We start from the raw sequence: 22,442 nt of genomic DNA, 5'->3' as shown, positions 1-22,442 counted from the left end.
AAACTTACACTTGCTGGTAAAAACACAAAGGCTGGAGGAACTCGGGTCTTGCAGCATCTAGAGAAGGTAAAGATATATAAATTATGTTTTAGGCCTGAGCCCTTCTTCAAGGTATAAGCAAAAACCAGACAGGCATCTGAATAAAGACTTGGTAGGAAAAGAGGGAACAAGAGGAGGGGAAGGAATCCAGACAAGAAGTGTTTATTGGATATTTTAAAAAATTTAAATTAAATTTAGACATGAGGCTCTTTTGCTCCACGAGCACGTGCTACCCATTTGACCTACAACCACCGGTACATTTTGAATGGTGGGAGGAAACCCATGTAGACACGGGAAGAATGTATAAACTCTTTAGAGACAGCACCAGATTCAAACCCAGGATACTGGCGCTGTAATAGCATTGCGCTAAAACTGTTAATCTAACCATGCTTCCTCAACGATGAGAGGAGAGGTGAGAATAGATTTTGGCTCTGTGAAAGGAGAGAGAGGGAAAAGGGGAAGAAAGATAGCGAGACAGACAGAACTAGAGGAAAGGAGACGGGCGATGAAGATGGGGGAGGGGGAATCTGAAGAAGGTGACATTAATGCCATGCGAGATGGAAGATGAGGTGTTGTTCCTCCAGTTTGTGGGTGGTTTCAGTCTGGCAGTGCATGTGACCATGGACATACATTTTGGCAAGGTAATGGGACGGGGAAATAAAATGGGTGGCCTCTGGGAGATCCACGCTATCATGGTGGACAGAGTGTACCATCCTCACTGTGCTGCTCGCTGAAAGCACCCTGCCCCCCACTCCACCTCCCTCCCCCCTTGCTCATCCGCCTCCTTCCCCTCCCCCCCCCAACTTCTTCCTGCTGAACCAGCCTCGCTCTCTCTCCCTCAGGCCCTGATTGAGGCAAAGATGGAGGAGGAGGAAGGCTTCCGACAGAACCTGGCCTTCTCAGCTGCCAGTAGGAGTCATCGCAAGCAACTCATCGGCAAGCGGGTGGAGGAGGTTTCTCTTGCCTCCTCCAGGGTCAGGACTCCTGCCTTGTCAGAGGGCACTGCAGACAGCAGAGAGGGGGAGCACAGGATGAAGTCCACCATCACCTTGGAGCACCAGCCGGGTGGAGATCACACCAAGGACGGCCAGCGAAGCTGTGACTCCAGCCAGGTGTCCAAGTTTGAAAGTAAGAATCAGAAACCTTGATGTCACCCAGGGTGGGAGAGCAGTTTTCCTCTCGTGCCTTTGGTAGAGGAGCCACAAGAAGGAATGAATTTGTGATGTAGGTTGGGTGCCAATCAAATACAACCTGATGAAACAGTGTTCTCTGGTCTTTGGTGCACAACCAGACATTATAAATAAAGACAAACAACATATAGGCAGGACAAGTATTCATTGACACAAATAAATATTACTTCATGATTACAAGAGTTTTAGAGGGTGAGTGTGACCCGTTCCTTTGGTCGTTCAGCGTTCTCACTGCCTGTGGGAAGAAGCTGTTCCTCAGCCTGGTGGCGCAGCCTCTGATCCTCCCGGATCTCTTTCCCGATGGGAGCAGCTGAAAGATGCTGGGTGTGGGGTGGAAGGGGTCCTCAGTGATTTTTGCACACCCTCTCCAGACAACGATCCCGGTAGATCATGTCAATAGGAAGGGAGACTCCATTGATCCTTTCTGCCACTCTTATGCTCCTGAGGATTGATCTCCAATCCTTTTCTCTGCAGCAACTGTGCCACACTGTGATGCAGCCGGCCAGGGCGCTCTCGATAGAGCTCCAGTAGGAGGATGACGTGGGTGATGGCTGGGAGCCTTGCCGGTCAGTCTTCTCAGGAAGTTCAGACACTGTTGTGCCTTCCTGACAAATGAGATGTTTTGTGTCCACAATAGCTCACTAGTTAAGTTAACTCTAAGCAACTCCGAACATTCCTTGCAGACAGTGGGAGGGCACTTAAGATTCAAGATTCCTTTATTGTCAAGTAATAAAGACAATGCAATATCACACATAATTTGCTTTCGTCTGCCGTAAGGCAGATAGATTCACCATCAGCAGAAATTGGCAGAAGGGTCTCTTACAGTCAGAAAAAGAAAAGCAAAAGCAAGTCCTCCCAGGGTCACTGAGTGTCCATGGATTCACCTCCAGCGCTCCTGCAGCCACATGGACTCCAGTCCAAACCATCAGCAATCAGAACTCCAGTCCTGAATCTCCGACACGATTGGGAAACCTTCAGTACCCTCGCCACCATCTGGCATCCCAGTTCTAATACCTGCTATCCCCTTCAGCCAGTCTTCAGCAGCCCTCCACCTGGTGTGAATTCCTCGGCCGCAGGCCTGCGTGGGTCCCTTGCCTTACGTCACCAACACCCCACTGCCTCTATGTTCTTCAGCTGTAGAACCCCTCGCTGGCCCACCCCTGTGGTCACCGTCCCATGGTTTATCTCTTCTTCTCAAAAGGTGGGGGGAGGGGGGTGATCTCCCAGTTTTTAGGTGCCCTGCGCCAGACCCCTACTTCCCCAGAGTCTGCCACCCCACGTGGCTGCTGCCCATTATAGGTGTCCCCATCTTGATCGCAAACCCCACAATCGCAAGATTTTTAAATAAAACTATTAACGGGCCATTTACAGCCTGTGCCGAAGTGATGCAGTCAAACTGGGCGGTTGGACCCTGCAGGGGAACGCTGCTCCCTGCTCTCCTCTGGCCCACACCAGTGGCAGCACTGCCTTTACAAAAGCTCCAGCAGCACCGCCATTTGTGCCCCTCAAGCCTGCAGTAGAGGATTAGGAAGGAATGAATGCTTCATGACATAGGTGGGGTGCCAGTCACCTGTGCAGCCAAGACCACTTGCTTCTGTGTTGCCCAGGTGAGTAGAGTGTGTTCCAACATTTCCGAGGTGTGAAGGCTGTTAGTTGTCCAACTCTCACCTGCTCACCTCTCACAAAGCTTATCCAGTGTCTATTTATTCCGACAGAGATTCCCGGTGTTGAATGTAATGTCTTATTTCCTTCCTTCTCCACAGTTCCCAGTCCTGACTTCAGTTTCCTTGCAGACGAACATCTGGAAGTTTATGTCTCTGCTTCGGAAAACCCCAGTCACTTCTGGATCCAAATCCTGGGTTCCAGGTGCCTGCAGCTCGACAGCCTGACATGTGAGATGTCCCGTTATTATCGCAGCTGCAGCGGTACGGTGAGTGTGGGTGCAGCGAGGGGACTCGTGGATAATAGAACATTACAGCATAGTACAGGCCCTTTGACCCACGATGTCGTGCCAATCCATCTACACCTCACAAAAAAAACCAACTAAACACTCCTAGTAAGTTGCCTTGGCCGACTCTTAACTGGGCCCCAGCCGCCCATCCTCTGGAGTTCCTGATGCCTAGGCCACCTCAAAAAAAAAATCTCCAGGGTTGTTTTAACTTCAGTGCTCCCTCTATTTTCTTTCAACCATCTGCCTGTCTCTAAGATTTTCTTAAATGCCCCATTCTTCCAACCTCCACCACCACCGTCAATGTATTCCAGGCACCCACCACTCTTTGGGTATATTAAAAAGAACTTACCCCTGAAGTCTTCTCTTAACATTCTTCCTTTTACTTTGTACAGATGTCTTCTGGTGTTTGCTACTCCCACCCTGGCAAAAAGGTCCATCTCTTAGAATCTTTATTCTCTATTAAGTCACTTCTCAAGCCTCCTTCACTCCAAAGAAAAAAGTCCCAGCTCTGCTAACCCTGCCCCACAAGACCTCTTTCCAATCCAGACAATGTCCTGGTCAATCTCCTCTGCACCCTCTCTGTAGCTTCCACACCCTTCCTACAACGAGATGACCAGAACGGAACATCATATTCTCAGAGATTTGAACTCCTGACTCCTGAAGTGCAGGGGACCCAGTGTTTTTCCATCTTGTTAAAACACTAAAGCCAATGGGTTCCAGGCCTTCCAGTTTGGCTACCCCAAGGATCTAGGATACTTGCGGTCTGGTTGTAGTTGGCAGAGTTCTCCCTATCACTCCTACCTGCCCACTCACCCACAGAATCCGATTAACCCTTTCCCTCCAAACCGTCTGCAGGGCGAGGTGTTTGTCCCAAAGGCGGGTGACATTGTGGCAGCTCCGTTCCAGAATGACGGCTTTTGGTATCGAGCCTGTGTGCTGGGCTACCTGGAGAATGGGAACGCCGACCTGTATTATGTGGATTATGGAGACAATGGGGAGGCAGCGATTGGGAATATGCAGATCCTGAGGTCGGTTTCATTCTCTCTCTCATCCTCGCCCTCCACTGGAACCATTCTGTATATAATTGCAAGTAAATTTCACCCGCCTCCTCTCTGCCCTGACTTGCGCCGAAATGTAGACTGCTAAACATCTGCTTTTCTAATCAACAAGCTAACCAGGATCAGGAAATTACTTCACTTATGAGGGGGCCTGGTTAGAATAACAGCACAATGTTATGGCAGTACCAGCAAGCTGGCACTGTCTGAAAGGAGTTTGTACAATCTCCCTGTGTCCAGCAAGGCCATCTGTAAATTGGAGGAACAACACTTAATTTTCTGCCTGTGCACTCTCCAACTGGATGGCACGTACATCGACTTCTCTGATTTTTGCTAGCCCACTCCCTATTATCCCTCCCCTCTCTTTGTTTCCTCTCCTCCAGCTCTCCACACTCTTCCCTCTCCATTCACTCCTCCCCCTGCTGTGTCCACCTTCCCTTATCCACCTACCGTGCTCCTCTCTTCCCCCCCCCCACCCCACCATTTTGTTTGGGTTCCTGTTGACATTTTTTTCTCACCTTGATGAGGGGCTCAAGCCCAAAACGTTGGTTCTGTATCTTTACCTTTGCTGCATCAAGTCCACTTTTGACCAACTGAATTTCACCAGTGTTGTGTTTTTGCTTTTACCTCCAGATGCTCCCGTTTCCTCCCACCCTTCAAACATAGGGGGGGGATGGGGCTGTAGGTTCATTCGGGTATTTGGACAACATGGGCTTGTGAACCGAAAGAGCCTGATACCGTGCTGTATGTCTACATTTTTTTAAAATTCCATTGATTGTTCCACGTGTCATCAGATTGAAAAGCCAAAATTTGTTCTTTGCCAGTTTCCATGTGATGCTCCTCGCATGTCACAGATATGCTTCAATCACAGTGTGTCTTCTGTGCATTCTGCTTTGTTTAAAACAAAAGTTAATTCAAATAACAACTTGACAAAACTACACAAACTATACACAGAGCTACACCTAAACACTATTTACATTGTAGAACATTTGCGATTAGCAGTAGATCAATACCGCCCTTCTGTTACAGATATTGATAGGCTCAGATGAAAATCCAGTTAATACCACCAACAGCACACTTGGTCCCCGGAACTTGACCACTGACCCCCAGGATACCCCGTGCTCCCACTTCGACACAGCATGGCCCAGGCGTCGTCCCAAAGTGGGGGGGGGGGGTGGTTGACAGGCAGTCAGCTCGCCACCTCAACCCATGAACAGCCAGCTAGACTGCATCCCAGTCAGATCCTCTGACTCCCCCCTCTGCACTGGGCAAATGTAGATCAGAGGCATGGGGCTGAACTGCATCCAGAACTTGAGGAGCAACCCCTTCAAGGAGAACATAGAGCATTACAGCACAGTTCAGGTCCTTTGGCCATCAACATTCCACCCAACAAAATACTAAACCCTTCCTACCTCATAACCCTCTGTTTTTCTTTCGCCACGTCTTCCTATTCCTACCCTCACTAGCGCATGACACAGACAGCAACCCCAAGTTTACCACCCTTGAGGTCTTGCTTTTCAGCTTTTTTTCTAACACGCTTATTCCTTCTTCAGGACCTCATCCCTACTCCATTGGCACCAACGGCGACCACCCTCATCTTTGAGAACGCTGTGGACTCAATCAGAGACATCACTGACCCTGGCACCTGGGAGGCAACATACCATCGGGAACCTTGATCTCATTCAGAAAACCTCCTATTTTTTCGCCAAACTAGCCAATCCCCAATCACTATTCCCATCTTCTCCGAGCCCCCTTCTCTTCTGAGCCAATGTGCCAGATGTCCCTGATAAATCGACTCTTTCCCCTTCCCCCGACCCCCCCCCCACCCCACAATAGTATCCAAAACGATATACTTATTGTTGAGGGGAACAGCCAGAGGGGTGTTCTGCACTGACTGCCAATTCCCCTTCCCTCTCCTAACAGGGACAATTGTGCTCTCCCAGATTTCCCATATCTTGCATTCAGAGTATTCCCTTGACCTAGCTGCCGTCTCTATTACCTATCCTTGTTAATATAGCCAAGACCTAACCTGACCTGAAAAAATCTGGTCCTCAGCCTCTGCTCACCAAAGCCTCAAAGCCCCACTCCTGCACTGCATCACTCACTGGCTTCTCTGCTTGGGCTTCCAGCTAATTGGCCAAAGGAGAGATTCAAAAGAGCACTTACCACTCCCGCTGCCTATTTAACTGCTTAGAACGTGCTCGCTCCGGCTGTCACTCACAGCTTGTGGACAGGAGTTTACCCTGGATGGTGCCCGTTAATTTGATGACATGTTGTTGCTTTCACGAGTGAAGGTCATATGTCACTTCCTGAAGTTAATACACAGAACTGTGTGGGGAGTGGAAGGGCTGAACACTCAAGATGCATCTTGTTTTATGCACCATAAAAACTCATGTAATAGTGGACCCCTCTTCCCACCCCCCCCCCCTTTATTTTGGCACTGATCGCCCACCCTTCCAAGATCCTGACGCCCTGTCTGCAAACCGTTGCCTCAGCCGCCCGCCCATCTGAGTTCCCAACACCTAGGCTGCCCACCAATCCGATCTCCTGACGTCTGGAGTGCGGATCCTCACCCTAGCCATCCACCCATCAAAGCTTCCGATGCTCTGACCACAGTTCCTTGGCCCAACTGCGGATCCACGCCCTGGCGGCCCACCCACAGAGCTCCCGACACCCCAACCATGGATCCTCCCCCAAGCTGCCTGAAGCCCCAAACACAGATCCTTCCCCACCCCCACATCAGCTGCCTGTCCATTGGAGCTCCTGATACCCCAGCTGTAGATCCTTGCCCAGGCCTCCTGCTCATCCGATCTCCCTAGGCCTCAAAAGGTGATTTACTACCCGGTCGCAGCCATCCGATCTCCTGACACCTTGAACAACACAGGTACTTAATGCAGTCAAAAGTATGACCTGTGTAAAACTTGACCGCCCCTTACAAATTTGACCTGAAAAATTGGTCCAAAAAACTTGACCTATACGAATATATATACTGGTTTCTCGTTCATTTCCTATTTCCTCTGTCTCCCTTTATATGGGTCTGACTCAATCGTGTATCCCTGCTTCCCAATGACGTCAGTGTTTCATTTACAGGAGTGATTTCCTGAGTCTCCCATTTCAAGCCATTGAGTGCAGTCTTGATGGAATCCGGCCAGTGGGTGAGTTACAGGTCCCACCATCTAACTTTCTTGGGGAGCGGGGCAGGAAAGGCTAAAGAAACATGAGATTGATTTGTCGAGAGCCCAGATATCATTAGATGGCTCTGGCTCCCGACTTTGAGGTTCTGGGTGTCTGCCTCAAAACCCAAACCAGAAAAGGAGGTGAAGGAAGCTCCTTGGGCTCTCAAACAAATTCACCCAATCCATTCTATGTCCTCATAGATGTTCTACATAAAACAGGGGTGGCCAAACCTGCTGAGTTAGCCACATTCAATAAATTTCCGATGTTTGAACGCCACAATCATGCGATCGCAAGCCACGCCAACTCAAACTACCTTTGTGAGGACCAGCGTGCGATTTCCGACTCAACCAATGTATTCCCACGAGCCGCACGTTATGGAGCCACTATTTGGCCACCCCCGACATAGAACATTACAGCATATTACAGGCCCTTTAGCCCTCAATGTTGTGCCAACGTATATATTCTTACAAAAAAAATGAAACCCTCCCTACCTCATAACCCTCTATTTTTCTTTTATCCATATTGTCTGTCTTAAGAGTCTCGTAAATTCCCCTAGTGTTTCCCACCACCACCACCCCTGGTAAGGCATTCCAGACACCCACAACTCTGTGCGTGATATACAAGTCTCCCATAAACTTTCGTCCCTTTGTAAAATGTCCTCTGGTGTTTGCTAATCCCACCCTGGAAAAAGTCACTGGCTGTCCACCTTATCTATGTCTCTCAGAATCTTGAAGTCCTCCATGAAGTCGCCTCTCATCCTTTTTCACTCCAAAGAGAAAAGTCATAGTTCTGCAAACCTTGCCTCATAAAACTTATTTTCTAATCCAGGCAACATCCTTATAAATCTTCTCTGCACTATCTCCATAGCTTCCACATCCTTTCTCTAATGAGGTTACCAGAAATGAACACAGTTCAGTATGGTCTCACCAAAGATATGTAGAGTTGCAACATGACCTCTCGGCTCTTGAACTCAATCCCCCTACTAATGAAGACCAGTATCCCATAGGCCTACTTCACTATCCTATCAACCTGCGTGGCAACCTTGAGAGATGTATGGATTTGGACCCCAAGGTTCTTCCACACTGTAAAGTGTCTGACCATTAACCCTGTATTCAGCCTTCTGGTTTGACCTTCCAAAGTGTATCACCTCATACTTATCCAGATTGCACTCCATTTGCCACTTTTCTGCCCTGCATCCTGTCTATATCATTTTGTAACCTATGACCACCATCAACACTATCCACAACACCTCTAACGTTTGTAACATCCACAAACTTACTGACCCATCCTTCTGCTTCTTCATCTAGGTCATTTATAAAAATTACAAAGAACTGGGATCGCAGAACAGATCCCTGCAGAACTCCACTAGTCACTGGCCTCCATGTCGAATCTTTCCCATTCATTGCTACTCTTTGTTTTCTACATGAAAGGTATTTCTGAATCCACACAGCCATAGTTCCATTGATCCCACCCCTCATGATTTTCTGAACGAGTCTCCCATGCAGGAACTTGTCAAATGCCTTACTAAAATCCATATATATCACATCTACCACCCTACCCTCATCAATTTCTTTTGTTATCTCCTGCAAAAGCTCATTTAGGCTTGTGAGGCATGACCGTCCCTTCACAAAGCCACACTCGCATAAGATTCACTGGTCTAATTCTGTCCCAAGACACCTCTGTTCTATGCCATTTCACCTTTGCCTTCAATTTCATGATCAATCGAAGATTTATTAGTTTCTTTAAATACACCCAATAAACTAGCCTCTGCAACCACCTCGATTTGAGAATTCCATCCCTCAAAGAATTTTCCACACTCCTGTTGAAATGATTACCTCCTGGCCTGGTAACCATGAGGATTCAACACAATGGGAACACCTACATTGACCCATTCACACCCCCCCCCTCATGATCCTCCACGTTACAGTCAGATCGTCACCCATTGAACTCCAAAACGTGGCTCTAATTTTTATCAACCTACCATACATATGCATGTAATAGACAATACAGTGTAAAAGTCCACCCCTATTTTTGGCCAGAAAAATCTGGTATTTTCTATATATCGTGTGGAAAAATGCCCCTCCTATTTTTGGCACCGGCCACCTGTCCACTGGAGCTCCTGACACCCCAACTGACGTCTCTCCCCCAGGCACAAGCCGTCCACCCACCGGCGCTCCCAGGACCCCGACTGGAGACTCACCTAAGCTCCTGATGCCCTGCCTTTCCAAGCTCATGACACCCCCGCCCATCTAATGCCAACACTCTCATCTGAGCTCCTGACACCCCAAATGCCTGCCCATCTGAGCTCCTGACCCCCACCCCCCAACTGCAGGCTCTCGCCTCAGCCTGGCTGTCCCACCCATCTGAGCTCCCAACACCCCGGCCACCTGCCTATCCAAGCTCCTAATCATGGACTTAACCACACAGTCATAGCTGGCTGCCCATCCAAGCTCCACGACATGGCCACCAGCCCATCCGAGCTGCTATCAACCCAAACACGGACTTACCACCTGGTCCCACCCATCCAAAAAACTCAGGTACTTCCCACAGTCAAAATAGTCAACCCCCTAAATTTTATCCTAAAAATGGTCCACAAAATTCAACCTCTACACACGTATATAGGATCATTGCTACCAGTTATGAATTTTTGGTTCCAATTTAAAAGACAGTCTAATCTCAATGAGTGGTGAGCTGTAGCAGCAGGAGTGGGCTTTTTGACCCAGTGAGCCTTCCTACTGCCCACCACCGCAATAGTCAACCCAATAGGGGTTGACTTTTACACGGTATTGTCAATTACATGCATATGTTTGGGAGGTTGATAAAAATTAGAGCCATGGTTTGGAGTTCAATGGGTGACGATCTGACTGTAACCTGGAGGATCATGTAGGTGTTCCCATTGTGTTGAATCCTCATGGTTACCTGAGGAGGGTTGCCTGCTTTTTTTTGAGTAGCTGCTTGGGTCCTCCAACTCCTGAGCATATTTGCCCAGGGAATCGCAGGAAAGGAGGCTTTCCCCGCTCTGAGTGAATGCGTGGTCTGCTGTGCGTGTTACAGGGGAGGAGTGGTCCGAGGAGGCGATGAACAATTTCGACAGTCTCACCTACTGCGCTGAGTGGAAGGTTCTCCTGGCCCGGATCTGCAGCTACACTCAGAACAAAGATGTCACAAAACCACAGGTGCAACTGTTTGACCGCTCCAGCAGCAAGGTAGGAACACCAGGGATCTAAATGTGTGCTCAGAATTTATTGACATGAACACGTCATGAAATTCGTTGTTTTGCAGCAGCATCACAGTGCAAACATTTATATAAACCACCTTACAAAATAATTTAAAAATAGTGCAAGAAAAAGAAAAAGTCAAATTAAGGCAGTGTCAGTTGTAATGGATCTGTGTTAATAGTAATATTTAGATTAAGGTTGAGCTATATTTCTTATAAATATGTCTTAAGTAATGTAGTGGGTTTGGAACAGGGTTAAACACACGCCCATACAATACATTCAGAAGTGTTGTCATCTTTCAGAGTCGTGGCATCTGCAAGCCAGAGGTAATGAAGATCACATGATTTCCAAGAAATTGTTGCAAACAGCTATTAAAGATTCCAGTAAATGATCACATGATTTCAAAGAATTAGAACTGACCTCATTGATGATGCAAATGTCACATGATTTGGAGAAATGTATTCAGGGTCAGTGCCAAGGGGGACAATGTGGGCATCCGCCCCCACCCCGGAATGAGGTGATGTTCCATCCCCCCCCATACGATCGTGGCCATCAGACCCATCCCTCTCCCTCCCGAGTCAGTAACGTCTAGGTTGATGCATACTAGTAACTCTCCACCCACCTCCAGCCGCATCACCAGTGTGCATCAAGCATAAGTAGTGTCTGCTGATGCTTGACGCAATAAAAAGAGTGCCCTCCTGTCCCACATCATAGGGATGTCCTTAATGACAGGTAGGCCCCTATTAGCATTTCCACCTCCCCCAACCTCCAACAGGTCAGATCTGCCCCCCCCCCCCGCCCCCAACATATGTTCTGGCACCAACCCTGAATATATTGTCAAATTCAAACATTTCTAATCAGAAGACTGTGGGAGTTGAGAAGTCCAGACCCTGTGGCATAGACACAGGAGTAAAACAGTAGGCTCTGGAAAGAGAGGGAAATACTGGTCACAGTAGTTAGGCGTTAGGCCTTTGTGAAATTAAGGGTTGAATTACTGTCACCAGAATAGATCCTAACAAAAGGGGACTACTGAAATAAGTAGATTTTGAAAGGGAGACCACTTCTTGACTGCTCTTCTGAAAAATAAAGGATGCAGCCTCACCTTGGAAAGAAACTCCAGAACTCTTTAAGAAGCTAAGAGGGAGTTGAAGATCACCAGACCAGTGTGAGAGTTTAAGAAGAAATCTCTTCCTGGTAAAATAGCTCAACAAGATTTGTGATTTTGAACAGTCTAGGACTGAATTAGTGTTAACAAACATTTCATTACTGCTTTAAGCAACAATTTAAAAGAACTTGATGTTTTGTAATCACTTCTGAACGACAATTTAATAGACCTTCAAGTTCAACACAACTTTAAAAACACTGGGCCTTAAAACTAACTTTTCAGACTTAAGTTTAAACTTAAATAATTTGGACTTTAATACAGTTAGACAATTATATTTGCGCATATTGGGGTTTAAGCTGAGAGTTAAGTAAGTTTAGAGTTAATTGAGAATTGTTAAGTGATTAATAGTTTAATAAAAACTATTATTTTGAATTTACCACTGAGTATGAACAGGGGTCTGTTAGTTCGTAACATAGTGGTTCATTGTTCATTCAGGAACCCGATGGCAGAGGGGCAGAAACTATCCTTGTGCTGCTGAGTGTTTGTATTCAGGTTCCTGTACCTGTCCCCACTCCCTTCCCCGCCCCCCCATGGTAGCTAAGTGAAGAGGACATGGCCTGGGGTGGGGGGGGTTCCTTGAGGATCGAGGCTGCTGTGACCCCTCTGTCCTCTCCCAAGATGTGCAGTAGCAGAAATCAGATGATCTCTTCTGTGCCTTGCGTTTTGAAGAATAATTTCTTAATTCCAGTCTTTTCCCATATCTCTGTAATGTTTTAGTTCCAGCAAGCGTATCTCCCATTGGTATTCATAGCCATGTTTGAAATTCCATTCCAAATTCCAGCCTGTGGTTGTACTATAACAGTTCTTTTCCTACTCTTATTATGAATTATAAAGGTTCTCATGCTTCTCTGGAGTACCGTGTACAGTATTGTGTCCTTACTTGAGGAAGGATTTCAGATTTACTGTCAGATGTACTGGTTTTAGAAGTAGTGCAAAGGAGGTTCACCAGGATGATTCCAGAGATGAAGGGGTTGGCCTAAGAGGAAAGATTGAGTCGTCTGGGACTGTACTCTCTGGAATTTAGAAGAATGAGCAGGGCTATTGTAGAAAATATATAAAATTATGAAAGGCATAGATAAGATTGAGGTTGGTAAGTTGATTCCATTGGCGGGGGAGACCAGAACCTCAAGATTCAGGGGAGTAGATTTAGGATGGAGATAAGGAGGAACTGCTTTTCCCAGAGGGTGGTGAATCTATGGAATTCACTGCCCACTGAAGCAGTGGAAGTGACCTCAGTAAACCTATTTAAGACATGGTTAGATCGATTTTTACATAGTCGAGGAATTAAAGGATGTGGGGAAAATGCAGATAGGCGGAGGTGATCCCATGAGCCTATCATCAGATCTTATTGAATGGCAGAGCAGGCTCAATGGGCTGGATAGCTGGCTCTCCTTCCTATTTCTTGTGTTCTAATTAACTCTGATTCATGCCCTTTTTATTGGAACCATCAGCCTTTGAACTCAGTCGGTCAAGCATTATCAGTGGGAGGAAAAGAATGGTCTATGTTTCGAACCGAAACCCTTCATCAGGAACCTGGTGAAGAGTTTCAGTTAGAAGTCTCAACGTTTCTCTCTCCCGCTATAGATTTCCAGGTTTCAGATTTATTGTCAAGTACTTACATGACATCACATATAACCCTGAGATTGTTTTTCCGACAGGTGAGGCAGAATTATTGATAGTGCAAAAATAAATGTACTCAGTGTACACGTGTAAACAAATAAATAAATGTGAACAAACTGCAATACAGAGAGAATATCAATAAAGATTCCTTAAATGAGTCCCTGGTTGATTTTTCGTTGAGGAGTCTGATGGTGGAGGGGTAGCAGCTGTTCCTGGTGCGAGTCTTGTGGCACCGATAACCTCTTTCCTGATGGGAGCAGCGAGAAACGGGCATGTGCTGGGTGGTGTGGGTCCTTGATGATCGCTGCTGCTCTCCGACGATAGCATTCCCTGTAGATGTTCTCAATGGGGGGAGGCGTTTTTCCCTGTCATGTCCTGGGCTGTGTCCACTCCATTTTGCAGGGCTTTACACTCAGGAATATTGGTGTCCTCATTCCAGAAGCTGATGCAGCCGGTCAGCACACTTTCCACCACACATCTGCAGAAATTTGCATTATATAAGACGATGTATAATTGATACAGAACTATAAAGCACTACAGCATGGAAAACAGGCCATTTGGCCCCTCTAGTTTGTGACTCATGTTCTATATTGCATTACATAAAAGCTATATGATTAATATGTAAACAATATATACATGTAATATTTCTCCAACAACTTAGTTAAAATATTTTAAAAAGAAAGATATTTGCCAGGGTTTCTGGTGTCACACCAAACCTCCGCAAACTCCTGAGGAAGTAGAGGCGCTGCCGTGCTTTCTTCATGATGCCATTAGTGTGTTGGGTCCAGGAAAGATCCTCTGAGATGGTGACTCCCAAGAACTTAAATTGGTTCCACCTCTGATCCCCAATGATTACTGAATCGTACACCTCTGGTTTTCCCTTCTTGAAGTCAACAATCAGCTCCTTAGTTTTGGTGACTTTGAGTGTAAGGTTGTTGTTGGTGCAGCATTCAGCCATGTTTTCACTCTCCCTCCTGCCTGCTGGCTCGTCACCCTTTTTATACAACCCGCTACCATAGCATCATCTGCAAATTTGTCGATGGTGGTGTTGTCGTACACACAGTCATTGGTGTGTATCGAATAGAGCAGGGGGCGAAGAATGCATCCCTGTGTTACTCCAGTACTGATGGAGATTGTGGAGGAGATGCTTTTACCAATCCTCACTGATTGCGGTCTGGAAGTGAGGAAATCCAGGATCCAATTACACAGTGGGGTGATGAGTCCCAGATTGGAGTCTGCTGGTCAATTTTGAGGGGATGATGGTGTTGAATGCCAAACTGTTGTGGATAAAGAGCACTCTGATGTATGTGTCTTTGCTGTCCAGTTGTTCCAGAGTTTTGTGTAGAGGCAGTGAATATAAACACTGTAGCCTGACCATTTCTGTGATTAGGAGAAACACGCTAGTTTCTCCAAGCAAACGTAAATGCTCAACCATGAGATATTTCCAAAGTCTCCTTGGCCTTTACAAAGCCTTTGCCCTCTCCCTGATGTGGGTGGTGCCAAGAAGAGATCCTGCTTACGTTGGCTCCTGTGGGGCTTGGCTGAGAGTCAGTGCCACTCTTTTACCCCAGACTGGGTGGCAGCATAATCTGTGGACCTGTTGCTTTACTGCTCCAGATACCCCTTGCATCCTTGCCCCTGGATCCATATGGAGTTTGCGCATCCTTCCTGAGACCACGTGGTATTTCCTCCCACGTTCCACAGATCGGAGGCTAATTTGGGCAGCATGGTTAGCGGAACGCTATTACATTGGCAGGACCCATGTTCGAATACAGCATCGTCTGTTATGAGTTTCTACATTCTCCCTGTATCTGTGTGGGTTTCCACCTTTCAGAAACATACGGGGGTTGTAGTTTGTGGTTAGAAACACAACGCTGGAGAAACTCAGTAGGTCAAACAGTGTACTTTGTAACAAAGATAAAGATACATCTCCATCGTTTCGAGTTTGAGCCCTTCATCAAGGTGTGGGATAATTTTGAAAGTCACCCGAGAAAAATGGTGGGGGGGGGGAGCAGCATGCTCCCAAAGGCAGGAGGCAATAGGTGAAGAAAGGAAGGCGGGTGCACCATCAAGCGGGGGAGGGGAGGAGGAGTCACGTGATGGAGTAGTGGCCGATCAGGAAATTCCAGCCCTCTCCAGAAAAGTTGAAAAAAAACACACAAAACACAAAGGTACAAGAATAAAAATTAAAACAAAGTAAAAGTAAAGGTGAGAAGAAAATGGCAGCGAAGAGAGAAAAGTCGAAGGCAACAGGAAGAAGAGAAGAAGAAAGAACGTCGGAAGAAGAAGGTGAAGGCCTTACCTGTCCGAGGAGGCCCGCCACGGAGAGAGAAGCCCACTCCCTAAGGTCGGTGGAAGTCCCGAGCTCGGGCTCGTGGAGCCGAGTAAAAGTGTGCAATCGCGCATGCGCGATGCGCATGAAAAAAAACACACCGACGGGAGGAGGGAACAGCTGAGGAGTCGATCTCCACAGCTGAGAGTGACAGCTGCAACACAGCAACAGGAAGAGAACACTGAAGACAACCAGAACAAGAAAGAAGAGAGCAAAAAGAAAACAAGGAAACAACAGATGGCCAACCCAGAGGAAGAAGAAGAAGAAGAAGAACGTAGAGAAATGGAAGAAGGGAAAGGCAGGACAATGGATATATTTTTTTAAAGAATATATGGAATCAGTAAAAGAATGGCAATTACAAGAATTTAATGAAAAAAAAAGAAGAATTAAGAGTGCAGAAGAAAAAATGAATAAAATAGAGATGGTCATATCAGAGATAGGAAAAAGTGGACAATGTGGAAGAACAAGAAATAATCGTAGAAATGGAAGTAGAGGACTTAAAAGAGAAATTAGAAGAATCTAATAAAAAAGTTAAAGAGCCACAAGAGCAGTTAGCTCAGAAGATAGATATAATGGAAAACTATAATAGAAGAAATAATATAAAGATAGTGGGCCTTAAGGAAGATGAAGAAGCCAAGAATATGAGAGAATTTATAAAAGATTGGATCCCCAGGGTCCTAGGAAGACCAGAATTACAGGAAGAAATGGAAATAGAGAGGGCTCATAGAACATTAGCCCCGAAACCACAGCCACAGCAAAAACCAAGATCCATTTTAGTAAAATTCTTAAGATATACAACAAGAGAAAATATATTGGAGAAAGCAATGAAGAAAATAAGAGAAGACAAAAAGCCACTGGAATACAAAGATCAAAAATTTTTTTTCTATCCAGACATAAGTTTTGAACTCCTGAAGAAGAGGAAGGAGTTTAATACAGCAAAAACGATCCTATGGAAAAAAGGATATAAATTTATGTTAAAGTACCCAGCGGTACTTAAAATAGTTATTCCAGGGCAACAAAACAGACCATTCTCGGATCCGGAGGAAGCACGAAAATTTGCAGAACAACTACAAAACAAGCAGAGAGATGAAGACATGTAATGAGAGTAAAAATGACCATGATCTATATGTATGTGTGTATATGGGTATATATATATATATATATATATATATAGAGGTGTATGTATATATGTGTGTACATGAGTGTATCCGTATTTAGAGGAAAATATATAGAGTATAGATAAGAATTAATAAGGGAATGAAAGGGAACAGAGGAAATAAGGAGGGAATTAAAAGAGTGACCTTTGTTATATATGAAAATTGAAAACTTTTCCGGGGGGGGGCTGTGTGGGGAGGAGTTACGGTCACTGCAAAATCAGTTGACGCTTGCGAGTGAATTCGCAAATCCAAATGGAGAGGGGAGATGTGGTTGCCCCACAAGGGATAAAGGGCAACTCAGGAGGGGGAGGGGAGAATGGGGTTAAAGAAATTTTAGATAGGAGAATAAGGGAAATGTTTGATGTTTTAGAAATGTTGTCTTATAAAGTGTTCAAAACAAGAAAGCAGAAATGGATAAGAAGGAAAGGTGATGATGAGGAAACGGAAAGGGAAGATAAACAAAGTATGAAATGGCTATGTTGAACTATATGACTTTAAATATTAACGGAATACATAACCAAAGCAGGGGGAGGGGATTGAGAGCTGAAAGAAAGAAGGCAAGGGGAAGGGAAGAGAGGGAGAATAGAGAGCAGGTTAGCAGGAACCAGAGAAATCAGTGTTAATGCCATCTTGGAGAGCCCAGGTGGAAAATGAAGTGTTGGTCCTCCAATTTTACAGGTGGTCTTGGTGGGATACAACATAAGGCCAAAGGCAGATATGAGTATGGGAGAGGGATGTGGAACTGAAACGGTTGGCCGCTGGGAGATCCCTGTCACTGTTGCGGACAGAGTGAAGGCGCTCATTGAGGCGATCTCCCAGTCTGCTCCCAGACTCTCCGATTATAGAGAAGGCCACAATAGGAGCACCGGATGCAGTAGATCGCTCCTGCGGATACACAAGTGAAGTACTGCTTCACTTGAAAGGCCTGTTTGGGCCCCCGAACTGTGGTGAGGGAGAAGGTGTGGGCACAAGTGTGGCACCTTCTGCAGCCACAGGGGAAGGTGCTAGGGTGGTCGTCAGTGGAGAGGGATGAGTCACGGAGGGAGCAATCCCTACAGAAGGCGGGTGGGTGTAGGTTATTTGGGATATTTGGGTGGCACAGTCTTGGGCTAGAAGGGCCTGTTCCTGTGCTGAATGTCTGAATTAAAAATTAAATTGCCTCCAGTGTATGGACAAGGGGTGAGAGATTGATGGGAATATGGGGAGAATGAAATGGATTACTGTTGGATAGGCATTGATGGTTGGTGTCGGATGTTTCCATGCTCTGTTGATATCTTTTTCCATCTTGTATAAACAGAACCTGAACATCGGGGAAGAGCTGGTTAGACTGGGGCATGCAGAGTGGTGCCATCAAGATGATGGAGAAGGATCAGATGAGGGTGGAAATCTGGCGCCGGCATCACTTCAAACTCTGCTGGTAAAGTACAGTCACATCTCGACCCTGTCACAGGGTCTCTGTAGTGAAGGCAAATTCTCTGAGCAGGGGCAGTAGAGAAGGAGACATCAGAATCCGGTTGATTGTCATGAACACGTGTCAAAGGTTTTGTTGTTTTGTGACATAATTGTCATGCATTTCAGGTGCAAAAGTTGCTGGAAATTACATTTCCGTAAATTCTCTATTTTAAAAACTAAATAAATTAGTCCAGAAGAAGAGAAAAAGGTGAGGTTGGTCATTGTCCGGTCAGAAATCTGATGCCAGAGGGGAAGAAAATGTTTTTGTACCATTGGGTGTCTTCAGGCTCCTGTACCTCCTTCCCGATGGTAGCAGCGTGAAGAGGACATGGCCTGGGTGGTGAGGGTCTTTGAGGGTGGAGGTTGTTTTCTCAAGATTGCCGCCTCTTGCCAAGGCTTTTAATAAAGTGAAGACCGGTGCTGGCAAGTTCACGACTCTCTGTAGTCTTCTCCTGTCCAGTGCATTGGCACCTCCACCTGTACCCAGACAGTGAAGCAACCAGTCAGAATGCTCTCCGCGCTACACCCATAGAAATTTGCAACCGTCCTTGGTGACGAGCCAAATCTCAAAATCCTCACAAAGTTCAGCCGCTGGCGAACCTTCTTTGTGAGGGCATCAGTGTAGAGGCCCCAGGACAGATCCTCAGAGATGATGGCGCCCAGGAATTTGATCATCTTGAGATGATCAATGTGGTCGTAGTCAATTTGAGAGGAAGGACTCTATACGGATTGAACTTCTTCCTTCCTGGCTCTCCCCATCCTGAGTGCACTCATTTCCACCTGCTTCCATGTGTTCATCCAAGTCAGATGACGTTGCATGTTGAATTAGAGGCCAAATGTTGGAATCCCTCAATAGGTCAGCAAGTTCGTGTTAATTGTCTTGTGAACCAAGGTACAGTGAAAGAAAGTTGCTTTTGAGAACAGTCCAGCTAGACAGCCCACACATAGAACTGTAATGAACACTCAGTACAGTGCAGAGTTAGAGATCTGAGTGGGGGCAACACTGATTTACTTTTGTGAGGTTCTTTCAGGGGCTCGATAACGCGAAAGAAACTGTCTTCAAAATCCAGCAGCATATGCGATTTCATACTCGTGAAACCTCCCGATGCAAGGATGACGTAGAGAGAGTGGACAGAGAGAGAATGAGCCTTTTCACATGTTGACTTCTTTTCTGAGGCAGACCGAGTCGACTGAGGGGAGGCAGGTTTAAGGGATGGTCTGAGCCTGTGCTCATAACTTTGGCAGGATCAGTGGCAAGAACAGGATTAATATTGCTGGGGAAGACCCATTCTGCTTCGCTGTATGTTCTTGTTGCTGTGTGGCAGGTGAAAGTGATGCTGTCCATGCATGCAGCTAATTTCAATGAGCAGTCTCACTGCTGGCAATAAACGCCAATGCTCAGTTTAACCTTTCTCAGGTAGTGGTGTGTTGGTATGGAACAGTCTGCCATCTCCTGTTAGTGCTTTCACAGTACAGAAATGCTGGAGGAACAGCCAGTCTCACAGTAGCCATAGGCGGCAAAGATATATTACCAATGTTTCAGGACTGAGCCCTTCCTCAAGGTATTAACATCGCTTTCTTTTACCCACTGGCACCACCATCTTCTTGCCTCTCTCCTTTCCACTATCTCTCTCTCTCTCTCTCCCCATTTTCTTTCCACTATATATCTCTCTCCCATCTCCTTTCCACTATCCCTCCCTTCTCCTTTCCACTCTCTCTCTCCCTGTCTCCTTTCCACTCTCTCTCCCTGTCTCCTTTCCACTCTCTCTCCCTGTCTCCTTTCCACTCTCTCTCCCTGTCTCCTTTCCACTCTCTCTCCCTGTCTCCTTTCCACTCTCTCTCCCTGTCTCCTTTCCACTCTCTCTCCCTGTCTCCTTTCCACTCTCTCTCTCTGTCTACTTTCCACTCTCTCTCTCCCTGTATCCTTTCCACTCTCTCTCAACCTGTCTCCTTTCCACTCTCTCTCTCCCATCTCCTTTCCACTATCTCTCCCTTCTCCTTTCCACTTTCTCTCCCTGTCACCTTTCCACTCTCTCTCCCTGTCACCTTTCCACTCTCTCTCCCTGTCACCTTTCCACTCTCTCTCCCTGTCACTTTTCCACTCTCTCTCCCTGTCACTTTTCCACTCTCTCTCCCTGTCACCTTTCCACTCTCTCTCCCTGTCACCTTTCCACTCTCTCTCTCCCTGTCACCTTTCCACTCTCTCTCTCCCTGTCACCTTTCCACTCTCTCTCCCTGTCACCTTTCCACTCTCTCTCCCTGTCACCTTTCCACACTCTCTCCCTGTCACCTTTCCACACTCTCTCCCTGTCACCTTTCCACTCTCTCTCTCCCTGTCACTTTTCCACTCTCTCTCCCTGTCACCTTTCCACTCTCTCTCTCCCTGTCACCTTTCCACTCTCTCTCTCCCTGTCACCTTTCCACTCTCTCTCTCCCTGTCACCTTTCCACTCTCTCTCTCCCTGTCACCTTTCCACTCTCTCTCTCCCTGTCACCTTTCCACTCTCTCTCTCCCTGTCACCTTTCCACTCTCTCTCTCTCCCTGTCACCTTTCCACTCTCTCTCCCTGTCACCTTTCCACTCTCTCTCTCCCTGTCACCTTTCCACTCTCTCTCTACCTGTCACCTTTCCACTCTCTCTCTACCTGTCACCTTTCCACTCTCTCTCTCCCTGTCACCTTTCCACTCTCTCTCTCCCTGTCACCTTTCCACTCTCTCTCCCTGTCACCTTTCCACTCTCTCTCCCTGTCACCTTTCCACTCTCTCTCCCTGTCACCTTTCCACTCTCTCTCTCCCTGTCACCTTTCCACTCTCTCTCTCCCTGTCACCTTTCCACTCTCTCTCTCCCTGTCACCTTTCCACACTCTCCCTGTCTCCTTTCCACTCTCTCTCCCATCTCCTTTCCACTCTCTCTCTCTCTCCCTGTCTCCTTTCCACTCTCTCTCTCTCCCTCTCCTTTCCACTCTCTCTCTCCCTGTCTCCTTTCCACTATATCTCCCATCTCCTTTCCACTCTCTCTCTCCCTGTCTCCTTTCCACACACTCTCTCTCCCTGTCTCCTTTCCACTCTCTCTCCCTGTCACCTTTCCACACTCTCTCCCTGTCACCTTTCCACTCTCTCTCCCTGTCACCTTTCCACACTCTCTCCCTGTCACCTTTCCACTCTCTCTCTCTCCCTGTCTCCTTTCCACTCTCTCTCTCTGTCTCCTTTCCACTCTCTCTCCCTGTCTCCTTTCCACTCTCTCTCCCTGTCTCCTTTCCATTCTCTCTCAACCTGTCTCCTTTCCACTCTCTCCCATCTCCTTTCCTCTCTCTCTCTCCCATCTCCTTTCCTCTCTCTCTCCCTGTCTCCTTTCCACTCTCTCTCTCCCTGTCTCCTTTCCACTCTCCCTCTCCATTTCTCCTTTCCACTCTCCCTCTCCCTTTCTCCTTTCCACTCTCCCTCTCCCTCTCCTTTCCACTCTCTCTCTCCCTGTCTCCTTTCCACTATCCCTCCCTTCTCCTTTCCACTCTCTCTCTCCCTGTCTCCTTTCCACTCTCTCCCTGTCTCCTTTCCACTCTCTCTCCCTGTCTCCTTTCCACTCTCTCTCTCCCTGTCTCCTTTCCACTCTCTCTCTCCCTGTCTCCTTTCCACTCTCTCTCTCCCTGTCTCCTTTCCACTCTCTCTCTCCCTGTCTCCTTTCCACTCTCTCTCTCCCTGTCTCCTTTCCACTCTCTCTCCCTGTCTCCTTTCCACTCTCTCCCTCTCTCTGTCTCCTTTCCACTCTCTCTCTCCTTTCCACTCTCTCTCTCCTTTCCACTAACTCTCTCTCTCTCTCCCCATTTTCTTTCCACTATATATCTCTCTCCCATCTCCTTTCCACTATCCCTCCATTCTCCTTTCCACTCTCTCTCCCTGTCTCCTTTCCACTCTCTCTCTCCCTGTCTCCTTTCCACTCTCTCTCCCTGTCTCCTTTCCACTCTCTCTCCCTGTCTCCTTTCCACTCTCTCTCAACCTGTCTCCTTTCCACTCTCTCTTTCCCTGTCTCCTTTCCACTATCTCTCCCTTCTCCTTTCCACTTTCTCTCCCTGTCACCTTTCCACTCTCTC

General features: G+C 47.0%; 1 protein-coding gene across 8 annotated transcripts in view; it reads left to right on the top strand.

Moving 5' to 3' along the window:
• The window catches only part of tdrkh (tudor and KH domain containing), a 56,461-nt gene that overhangs the window by 26,018 nt on the left and 8,001 nt on the right, over nucleotides 1-22,442 (top strand). For 7 of the 8 annotated variants that reach the window (XM_069940428.1, XM_069940423.1, XM_069940422.1 and 4 more), the window contains 6 exons: nucleotides 882-1,167; nucleotides 2,993-3,159; nucleotides 4,036-4,208; nucleotides 7,326-7,390; nucleotides 10,467-10,618; nucleotides 18,202-18,321. In XM_069940428.1, the coding sequence (XP_069796529.1) occupies nucleotides 882-1,167; nucleotides 2,993-3,159; nucleotides 4,036-4,208; nucleotides 7,326-7,390; nucleotides 10,467-10,618; nucleotides 18,202-18,321 (963 nt within the window). The remainder of the gene's footprint in view (nucleotides 1-881; nucleotides 1,168-2,992; nucleotides 3,160-4,035; nucleotides 4,209-7,325; nucleotides 7,391-10,466; nucleotides 10,619-18,201; nucleotides 18,322-22,442) is intronic. The other variant, XM_069940429.1, reaches the window with a different exon arrangement.

This window comes from Narcine bancroftii, chromosome 5, assembly GCF_036971445.1.
Source record: "Narcine bancroftii isolate sNarBan1 chromosome 5, sNarBan1.hap1, whole genome shotgun sequence".
NCBI lineage: Eukaryota > Metazoa > Chordata > Chondrichthyes > Torpediniformes > Narcinidae > Narcine > Narcine bancroftii.
This window is presented reverse-complemented; position numbering and strand designations above follow the sequence as displayed.